The 11,367-nt window shown below is 44.5% G+C and overlaps 1 protein-coding gene and 1 long non-coding RNA gene across 2 annotated transcripts; one reads left to right on the plus strand and one right to left on the minus strand.

Annotated features, from left to right (window-relative positions):
* Positions 1-417: 417 nt before the first annotated feature.
* LOC114428409 (Na(+)/H(+) exchanger beta-like) lies at positions 418-6,409 on the minus strand. Its single transcript, XM_028396784.1, has 12 exons — positions 5,788-6,409; positions 3,897-4,357; positions 3,562-3,812; positions 3,222-3,439; positions 2,953-3,149; positions 2,581-2,670; positions 2,432-2,502; positions 2,165-2,338; positions 1,970-2,084; positions 1,765-1,863; positions 1,619-1,691; positions 418-1,481 (listed from the first exon to the last, which is right to left on the minus strand). Exons 1-12 carry the CDS (start codon positions 6,077-6,079, stop codon positions 1,219-1,221), a joined length of 2,304 nt encoding a protein of 767 aa, XP_028252585.1. The 5' UTR covers positions 6,080-6,409; the 3' UTR covers positions 418-1,218.
* Positions 6,063-11,325, plus strand: LOC114428415 (uncharacterized). Its single transcript, XR_003669582.1, has 2 exons — positions 6,063-6,201; positions 10,659-11,325. It is a non-coding gene; the product is annotated as an uncharacterized LOC114428415 (long non-coding RNA).
* The last annotated feature ends 42 nt before the right edge of the window (positions 11,326-11,367 follow it).

Raw genomic sequence — 11,367 nt, forward strand, 5'->3', positions numbered from 1 at the left:
AAAAAAACACACAGTGGAGAATGTTTTGGACAAAAAGAAAACAAAAAAAAACACACAACTGTCCAGCTGCAGGCGGTCTGCTGCAGTCCCTGAGGAAACACTGGTCGGTCATGCAGCATCACACAGTAAAGACAAATCGTTCACAGACCTCGGTCAAACATTTTTAGCATTTTGTAGCTACTTCCTGTGTACCCCAACTGATGTAGGACTTATTCAGGCCGATATGGTTCTCTTTAAAAAACAAATTTTGATATTTTCTTAAAGAATTTAAGAATTAACATTTAAATAAACATTTACAGCCAAGCTAGTATATTTGTGAGGCTTTGGTGGAGCTAATTGCTAACATCACCAAGCTACCGGCACTGGTTAGCGTGCGACATGTTGCTAGTTAGCATGTTGGGGACTTTTAACTCCCTGTTATTTTTTTTTAATGGTGTCACAATAGGTTAAACTAACATACTCACTCACAATGCTAACATGCTGACGTTGAGCAAGCATACTGTTGGCCATGTCAAATCTTACTTTGGCGTGCTAGCATGCTAACGTTTGATAAAAATCAGTAAACACAATGTACAGCTGAGGCTGTGACGGGAATGTTTTCAGTTAAACTGATGATAGCACAGCATCTCTGCTAAACTTCATGACAATCTATCAAACAGTTAGTATATGTGCCACCTCATGGTGGCGCTGAAGAAAAAGATTAAAGCATTCAAATTAACAGGATTGATCCTGTGAGCGCCACGAATGTGTGAAAAAACAATTCATGATGCACACTGGTAGCATGGCTTAAAGCTAACTGCTAACATTTCCTTACAATGTCTCTGCCCACATACTGCATAATCACACCAACTGCTATATCAATATGATTAATAATAAGGCGGCTTTACTTCATAGTGTTTCGGTGCTTTGAGTGGACAAACTCCACCCGTGTGATGCTTCAGGGTTGTGAGAACAAGTGCTCTGGCTCCTCTGGTAATGTAAACGTAAATGCTTTGGTAATACTGCATACTGGTAATACTACTGTTACATGATTCAAAAAAGGAAAAAAAACAAACAAACAAATCCTCCAAAGATTCAGAAAAGTAGCCTACTTATCAAAAACACTTTAAATGATAAATAATGGAGCTTTGCTGCAGCTCCTCCACCCTGCGCTGCGCTCAACGGATTCTGTGTGAGAAAGGAGCGCTCCTCTTCAGTTTTCAAGTATACTGTGCTTCATCATTCCTCCTGCTCCTCCTCCTCCTGTTCTTTGTTTGGACCGGGGTCACTAAGGAAGCGTGACAGCTTCAGCTGCTCCTCCTGCTCCTCCTGCTCTCCGGCCTTTGCCGTGGCGCCGCCGTTGGCTGCCTGTGTGCCGCCTCTCTGGTTGGTCCTCTGAGGCGACTCGGTCAGCAGGCTGATGGCGTCAGGAGGGCCGCGGCGAGCCGGGGCAGCGGGGCGTCCGGGGCTTTCACTGTCATCATAGGTGAAAACCTGCTGCTCTGCAGGACAAAGCGGGGACTCTTCATTCATTATTGCATGAGTGTATAATTAAAATAAATAAAAATAATAATTAAAAAAAAGCTATAAACCTGATTGGATGCTGGTAAAAATGATAAAAATATTGTTTTTAACTGACCTGGACCAAACCAGACTTTCCTCACGGACGGCATCTCCTGGCGTTTTGCAGGGACTGTGAGGTAGTGACTCATCTGTCAGTGAGACAGGACCGTCAGACAGAATTTCAGGCAGTACACGGGTCCTCAGAGCCAGACTTAAACTCACCCTTCTCTCCATCTCCACCCTCTGCTTCCTGAAGCGAACCTCGCTCACGTTGTCCTCGAGCGGGTCGATCATAAGGTCGTGTCTGCTGTACGAGCGGAGCTGAGGAGGGCAGCGTCACAAAACACGTGAAAGGATTAACTCCCTCCAGGCCTCAAACACCGATCTGTTCTACATCATCATTTCAACACATGCAGGCTGCGCTCACCCTCTGCTTGGTGTTCTGCAGGTTGGCTCGCAACATCTTCCTGATCTCCTGCTCACGACTCTTGGAGATGCTCGGCATCGCCCGCCGCCTGGGCTGCTCTTTTGGCTGGATGTTCCTGAAGGGAGACACACACATTCACATGACGCCGTGCAGCCTGCTAGCATAGCGCCACATGTGGACAGTCTGCTCTCTTACTGCATGGAGGCGGTCGAGCTGACTCTGGGCAGCTTGGCGGCGCTCCCGCTCTCCACCAGCATCATGGCCTGTTTCATCTCCATCTTGTTGTAGAAGGAGATGAGCTGCGGCTCGGTGGAGCGGTTGCCCGAGATCAGCCACTTCTTCAGGTAAGACTTGTTGAAGCGATTCAGCCTGGAAAGAGAGGCAGAAATAAAAGTGTGTGTGTGTGTTCAGTTTTTGAGCAGGTCGTCCTCCTGATGAGGGAGATCATAAAGGAAATCCTACTTGTCCTTCCAGTGATGGTGTCCATAGTGACCACAGATACCTTCAATCCCCGTCAGGAGATGATCCAGAAACTGGAGGCAGAATGAGCATGTAGAAGGAGCTGATTTATTCATATTTAAATGATGAAATATCTCAGGTTAAAATGTCACCTGTGTGTGAATCTCCTCATTAATGGATCCTTTGCTCTCCTTCTTCCTCTTCACAGCCAGGAGCTCCACCAGAGGCTTGATGGTCATCCCCTGAAGACAAACACAAATTCACTCCGACACAAAAAAACACAAAACACAGACTCCTCTACGCCACTAGAGGTCAGCACAGATCACAGATCACCAAACACAGAGCATAACAACCAGTTAAGGTTGACTTCTTAGTAAACATCAGGGACGTGTTGGCGTGCGGCCAAGGTGGGATCGAACCGCCAACCTTGGGGTTAGCGGTTAACCACATCCGTCAGATCCTTTAAAGGATCTATTTACTGTTAATGTACATATAAACACATAAAATACGAATACTGTTCTCACTTGGACAAAGACGGTGAAGAAGATGACGGTGATGATGGCGGTGAGGAACAAATTCTTCATCTCGTTGTCAGTCAACAGGAACCCCAGCGAGAAGGCGATGGCGCCTCGTAGGCCACCGTAGGCCACGATGAACTGGTCCTTTTTGCTCAGTTTAACGATACGGAATTTATTGATGATGGCCGTGAGCCCAACAACTCCTGAAACACACAGAGAACAAACATCAGCTGTGTTTTACGGGACATTATGAGGTTTAAGGTATGTTCACTGACCGAGGACTCTGGACACCAGACAGATGAACACCGTGAAGATGACGAAGGTCCAGTTCCATTCGTGCGGACCTTCCACCGTGGCCACCCCGAGGAAGATGAACATGAGCGTCTCACTCACGCTGCTCCACATCTTCAGGAAGTACTTGATGGTGGTGTAGGACTTGTGGGAGATGTTGGCCTCCACATACGGCCGCATAATCACGCCGCATGCGATCAAACTGCGTGAGAAAGAGACAATTTTGTTGCATTTAAAGCACAAAGTTCGGTCTGCAGTTCCTCAAACGGCCACCTGAGGTCACTACAGATCAGCTGCCCTCCCTCCTCGTGCTCATCGACTTACGACATGATCCCTGACAGATGGAAGACCTCTGCTGAGAGGTAAGCCATGTAGCTGTAGAGGAAGACAAACAGCGGCTCGATGACGCGGGAGTGCGAGGTGAAGCGGGACGTGAAGGCTCCCAGGACGCCGTAAATGATGCCGACCAGGACGCCCCCCAGTGACACCACGAAGAAGCAGACCACGCCGAGGACGGCATCTACGACGGTCACACTCCCTGCGTGGGAGAACTCCTTCAAGAGGTGATACAGAACCTGCACAGAGGAAAGGAGGTCTTTAACCCTTTGTCTGCTTTGATTGGACGACCTGATAGACGGACACGAGTACATCTGTCTCACCACAGTGACGGCGTCGTTAAGAAGCGACTCTCCGAACACAAGGATGTGCAGCAGCTCATTGATGTGGATCTCCTCGAATAGGGACAGGACAGACACGGGGTCCACCGCCGAGATGATGGAGCCGAACAGCAGGCAGGACAGCAGGTCCACACTGCCCAGCTGGGCTGCCTCGATCTGACAGATACCGTAAACCGTCCCTCCGATGAAGAAGGCGTTCCACAGTGTGCCCACCACCGCGAACATCAGGATGGTGCCCATGTTCTCTGTGAAGGGCCGGATGGGCAGGAAGTAGCCGGCATCGAGGATGATGGGAGGCAGCAGGTAGAAGAAGAAGAGCTTCGAGTCAAAGACGGGGGCCTTCTCATCCACGGCCTTGATGATGCCGCCCACCAGCAGGCCGACCACGATCAGCAGGCAGCTCTCCGGGACCACATGCGACACTCTGGGAATGATGTGAAAGGCTGAAGAGAGGACCGAGAGTCAATCAGGACAACATCAAAGTTTTACTCAATCTTATTTTACTTTAATTTTTTTAATGTGGTAATGTTGGTGTTTAGCTTCTAAAACATCTGATTTATTGATTTTCTTGATAAAAATCTGATTAAATTAAATGGAATTTGTGTCTTAAGATATTTATTCAACCACAACAAGCAGGTTAAAAAGCTACTTATGGCCATTTTCGTTTGAATCACTTCACAGCCAAACTAAGGGACCCTTTAAATGCACAAATGCATTACATTTTATTTAAATATATTATTTATATAATATTATTTAAATAATTACTAAATGTCTTGTATTTAATCTGTTTTTAAACCAGAATCTCTTCATTTTGTTACTAAACTCACATTAACTCACATTGTTGACATGTTAAAGCTAAGCTAACACTGATGAGGGGCTGATGTCTGACACCACAGAGACACACAGTTTGTCTGAGCTCATGTGGGACATGGGGCCTCTCCGTCATGTGACGGAGGTCCAGGCTGCTGTGTTTTCTGCAGCCTTGTGTGAAGCTGCCCTCCCGCTCCTCCCTCTCTGACTCTGCACACTGACATCTTTGTTATCGTGCAGTGCATTAGGACAGGAAGTGGGACCGGCTATTGGAGACAACAGCTGGACGGACAAGATAAGATGCCAGAGAGCCTCGATAAGCTCACTCAGCCAATGGACGGCCGCAGGAAGGGCTCCTGCAGCCAATCAGAGGCAGCGTGTTCAGACATCCAACATGGTGGACGATACAAACAAACAGTCACAGCACATCTGTATCAGTGGTTTAACTGAAGAAGAAATAAAGTAAACAAGTCAACAGATTCACAGAGGAAGAAATCAAACACTGAAGAATAAACCTTTGATATATACTTATTAATTAAACCATTTAATCAGTTCAAACTGTTTGACAGACTTTTTAACTTTCGTGTCCACAGCAGGGCTGTTGGTAGAAATACTCCATGTAGTAAAGCACAGAGGAGAAAGAGGAGGAAGAGGAGGGCAGCTGTGTCAGAGCTGAAGGTCACAGCATGTGATTAATCTCCACAGAGATTCATTCCATGCCTTCAATGAGTCTCAATATCAAACTCCAACCCTCCACCCACACGCTGCTCCTAAAAATAACTCTGTGGAAACTCCATCAGCTGAAAGGAGTCATGTTCAGAGCTCACACACAGCAGCCTGGACCACGCGCAATGTTCTACACAGAATAACAACAACCCATCAATCATTTAAAGAATGCATTGATTCTGTAATTTAAGGTTTAATAAGCACTATTGATCTTTTATAGATGGATGACAGATCAATGTCTTTCTGAGTGGTGCACACCTGATGCTTTAATCGGAGGCTGCAGCAGGTGTGTGTGTGTGTGTGTGTGTGTGTGTGTGTGTCATGAAACCAAACTCACCGAGTTTCATGAGCAGAGCCAGGAGGATCCACAGAGAGATCTCGAACGGCTTCCTGACGTGCTCGTAGTTGAAGGACAGGACGGGGAAAGCCTTCTTGTGAGCCGTGGAGTTAGTTTGGTGGTGGGGAACCTCCTCCTGCGTGGATCGGGCTGGATTTCTCCACGTCTCGTTGTCCGCTGGAGCAAAATCACGACTCGCGGAGGCAGCAGGGAGGAAGAGGAGCAGTAAAGCGCACATGACGCCGGTCAGCAGCGGAGCGGAGCTCCTCCGGGCGGGACGGAGCACAGCCATTTTCAGCTGGTGCGGCGGTGCTGCTCAGCTCTACAGCTCATGAAGATCAGGATGAGGATAGGACGGGAAGCCAGCGCGGTGCGCCGAGGAGAAGCGCGCACTTTTACACACAAACACTCCAGGTATGTTAGAGTTATGCATAGTTAGGACGAAGACGAAGAAGAAGAAGAAGAGCCGGTAATATGTGGTGTAAACAAACTTTGAGCAGGAAGAATCTGAGACGCTTTAACGCTGGAAAGTGTTGATAAAGGTCTGCTGCTGCTTTCTGTCCTCAAACGTGTCAACTCACATGCATCAGGGAGAGGTTCTCACTCTTCTTCTCTGTCCTATAACAGCGTGAGGCGGAGCGACATCTGCTGGCCGGCGGACCAAAATGGCCGCCTGGCAGAATAACAGAATTTCTGTACAAGTATTAGTTGCACTACAATAAACTTTCCTTGAGTAATCTTAATTTTTCACATGGCAGATTATTCAGGCAATAGGATTTAATGTGATCGTGCACGTATTGCATAACCCTGTGGGTGGTTGAACATTGTACCACTTCCAAAACATAACACTTTGTTTGCTCACATGTGTTCATTATTGTGTTTTTGTTTCAAGCCAACTAAATGAAGCTTGTATGAGTAATAAGTAAGTACACACGTGGACAAAATTGTTGGTACCCCTCTTTTAAGGAGAAAAAAAACCCACAATGGTCACAAAAATAACTTGAAACTGAAAAAAGTAACGATAAATAAAAATGTACTGAAAATAACCAAGGTAAATCAGACGTTGCTTTTGAATTGTTGTTCAACATAATCATTTAAAAAAAAACAAACTAATGAAACAGGCCTGGACAAAAATGATGATACCCTTAACTTAATATTTTGTTGCACAACCTTTTGAGGCAATCACTGCAATCAAATGATTCCTGTTACTGTCAATGACACTTCTGCACCTGGCAACAGGTATTTTGGCTCATTCTTCATGAGCAAACTGCTCCAATTGTCTCAGGTTTGAAGGGTGCCTTCTCCAGATGGCATGTTTCAGCTCCTTCTACAGATGTTCAATAGGTTCAGTTTAGATCAGGGCTCATAGAAGGCCACTTCAGAACAGTCCAATGTTTTGCTCTTGGCCATTATTGGGTGCTTTTAGCTGTGTGTTTTAGGTCATTATCCTATAGCCTTCACGTCCCGCTTCATCCTATAATGTCTTTGGAAGTGGTTCTGGGCTCTTTAGTTACCATTCCTCTTTCAGCCACATCCAGGGAGGCTGGCTACAGTCCCATGGACCTTAAACTTCTGAATAATATGTGCAACTGTAGTCACAGGAACATCAAGCTGCTTGGAGATGGTCTTATAGCCCATCTCCAAGCAGACACACTATGTCACCAAACAGCACAGGGACTACTTGTCACCCTTTAAATAGGCAGACTGACTGATTACAAGTTTGAAGACACCTGTGATACTAATTAGAGGACACGCCTTAGTTTAACATGTCCCTGTGGTCAAACTATTTTCAATCTTTTCTTGGGTACCATCATTTTTGTCCAGACCTGTTTCAGTAGTCTGTTTTTTAAAATGATTATGTTGAACAACAACTCACAAGCAGTGTCTGATTTACCTTGGTTAATTTTCAGTTAATTTTTATTTATTACTTTTGTCAGTTACAGCTTGTTTTTGTGACCATTGTGGGTTTTTCTTTCCTTAAAAGAGGGGTACCAACAATTTTGTCCACGTGTGTATGCTTCCATGCACTTTTGTGTAGCCTGTAGGTGGCAGTCACAGACTGATTATTGTTGTATTGATGATGATTTGATTATGGATTTGGATTTCTTCTCATTTTGGTAATTTCCCCCTCTTTACCAGGCCATCATTTTGGTACATATGGCACAATTTATGACACTTTGGTGTCCACTTCTACAAACTAATATAAAAAAAGATTAACATTTTCCTTCCTTCCTACACTTCAGGCCTAATCAAAGGATTTTTTTTTTTACATTAGAATTAGTATTAGGATATGAGGATAGTAGGCAAAACATTAGGTTTGATTATGTTTTTGTGTGTAGCTAAGTACAAGTTGTGTTGTAGAAGTTATAGCAACTTTCCTGTGAAATCGACAAACTTTGAGGCCACGCCCCGGCCACACCGTCATACTTTTGAAAGAATTTTGGAATGCCTCTATACCCTATGGTGCTTGAGTGGACACAGTGAATTTCAGCTTGATTGGATGAAGCATGCGAGGCGTGAAATGTTTTGTAGAAGGGTCAAAAATCGCCAAAAATGGCCACACAATTCAAAATGGCAGACTTCCTGTTGGGTTTGGAGGGGTGGTCCAAGAGACTTTTTTGTGCGTCTTGGGGTGATACATATGTGTGCCAAATTTCATGAGCCTGTGTCCAACTGGCCAGAGGGGCTACGGGTTAGGGGGCGCTATAGAGCCATTTTCCCATGTGCGTTTAAAAAGTTAGCAAATTTAAACATTTTTCGGGCGAATGAATTTTTCTAACAATAATAATCCCTAGGGTTCGGTGCTCAGGCCCTAATAATAATGTATGTGTATATTTACATGAGGCTTATTTCTTCCTAGTCAAATGTACTCAAATCATCACTCTGCTGCTGCCACATAATCAGATGATTAATAGATAACTACGGAATATAAAATGCCTTTTAATAATTCTTTGATGGTCACATGGAACTTTACATTCTTTACATTCTGATTTGCACCTGTGTCAACACAGCAGGAAGGGGTTAATGTCTTATATAAACTGCCAGCTACAACACATTTTAGAATTTATGGGAGGTCGTCACCTCCTGTTCAGAGCCTGGCCTGTTTAAACCAACTGATTAGAGACAGCGGAGGATATGGAATGTCGTTCATCCATCCGTTCATTCATTCATTCATGGAATCTCATTCATGCCGGAGAGCCGCACAGTGAAAATCACATCACTCACTGCAGACAGACAGCGACTCTCACCGTGATAAAGCCTGAGAGCCGGCGCTGCATGTCTGGGTCTGCACACTCATACTGGAAACATGTTTATTTAGTGAGAATCAATATTTAACAAATTAAAAACAAGTCAACATTTTGAGCTGGAATTATTTTCTAACATGAAATTCAAGTTGTAATTTAGCAAAGTGAAGGTGCCCTGGTAAAAACATTTGTTTTCTATGTAAACAAATAGCTAAAGGGAGTGAATGTGAACATCAAAGGTGATAAAAAGCTACAACAATGACTGAGTTTACATATTTAAAGGAACAAGCTGTGGTTTATATGAATACATACATGAAAATGTGACAGATGTGCTTTATGTTTTCGGTTGTTTTGCTGCAGGAACTATTAATGCCTTAAAAACAACTGTCGATATAAACAAGTTATCACAAACTGATCGACTTAACATTTTCCTTTTACACACACGTACACACGCTGCCTTCTCCGTCACAAACCTTCTCTGACGTTCACAAACACACATGAGACCTTCAGCGTTGGCCTCTCAGACGTGGGGCCGTTTCACCTTCTCTGACATCTGCCTGGCGCTGTACAGAGACACTCCCATCCCCACTGTGGCCATCGTCATGGCGATGGGCTCGATGAGGCTGCTCTGCGGCTGCATGCGGACCTCACCTGACACCTGCCTCTGCACACAGGACAGACAGAGGTAAACAAACTGTCCAACGTGGATCCTTTTAGTCATCAGTCACCTTTCCTTTAGAGATAAATACAAAATAAAATATTTAGTGAGAGGTGGAGCCAGAACAGGTTACATAATATAACCCTCCTGTGATGAAATATTAATTTACATGTTCCTGTTTTAATATATTTACTCTGGTTATTTCTTGTCACTTTGGAGACAATAAGAAGTGGAGGTCAGAGCACAAGGGGTGATTGATAACACATGCCTCCTGTTTCATGCATGCACAGTTTAACTCTTTGAGTGACTCTGCAGGAACCTTTGTGATATTTTGTACCTTGTACCTTCATCGTGTCTACATAAGGTACACATGGACATGGTGACATCACTAAACTGTTTTATTTATCAAACAGACACTAGCCTGGAGGAGACGGAAGTATCCTGGGGTCAGTCTTCCCAGTCTGATGATCATTTCTGCTGCTGGAGGAGCTTCCTGCAAGAGGGGAAAACAAACATCACTGCTCCAACAAGAGCTTTCATTAAAACTTTGAAAGTTCATGGTATGTGAAGAGCTGCCTCCTCTGAAACAGCTGGAAACAGATGTGATGAATGTGAAACATAAGGATGCCACTAATGTTCCTGTGATGGTCTTTCTGACTCATTCTGGGACAACTTAATATGAACGACACTTTAATTCTCCATTTCAGGTGGAGTGGTTACAATCAGTATTACAGATAATACACCCTGTATATGTACATATTCATAAATATTAGTGCAGGTTGATATTTTTGAAGTTTATGGATGCACTGTCTACTCAGACAATAAAACAAAGTTCTACCTATGATCAGCTGTTCGCCAATAAACACTCTAAAGCTTCTTTGCATTTGCTTCTATCTTCCTTATTGTGTGCCATGAACCACATGCTTCTGAATGATAAATGAGGTGTTAAAACAGAGTCTGTCTCACAGTTTGGAGTCGGCGCGTCCTCTCAGAGCCGGGATCCAGCCGTAGCCACACTCGCCCTCATCGACGGCTGCAGCAGCCGCAGACTGGCCGACCGCATGTGAAGCCCCTGAACAAACAGCCTGCTGCACTGAAGAGGCTCCAGTGTGTCCCGGCTCTTTTGTACGACGTGACTGTCCCACACTCAAACTCACACAAAGCTGAAGGGACAAAAAGCTCCGGCCTGTCAGGGCTGATCTGGTCATCCAGCCAGTGAAATGGGCGAGGGGTAACGAGTGAGGAGCAGGACAAGTGCAGCATGTTGCACGCTTGAAGGAACATGTGTGTTAATGTGCTGCAGTGACTTATGTAACCCAAAAAGGGAAATCACTTTAAGAAAGTATGAAAAGAACTGACGCTCTGTGAAGAAAGAGCTGCTGAAAACTGTGATGAGTATTTAATGATTCCTTTACCCTCAGATTGGAATTAATCTGATGTTATATAATGTGACTTTGTGTCCACATTGACTGTTCAGCATCTCTCATGCTGCTGGTTACATAAACGCAGCACGCTGGAGACAACATTCACAAAGACACATGGCAGCAGCATTATATTTAATATTGAGTGTAAAAACGTGGACTGTAAATGTGTATATAAGTAAATAAATACAACAATAAACATAATTTTAAGTGAGCTTCATGTTTATGCCACATGTATGTACATCAGTGTTCACTT

This window comes from Parambassis ranga, chromosome 2 (assembly GCF_900634625.1).
Source record: "Parambassis ranga chromosome 2, fParRan2.1, whole genome shotgun sequence".
Taxonomy (NCBI): domain Eukaryota; kingdom Metazoa; phylum Chordata; class Actinopteri; family Ambassidae; genus Parambassis; species Parambassis ranga.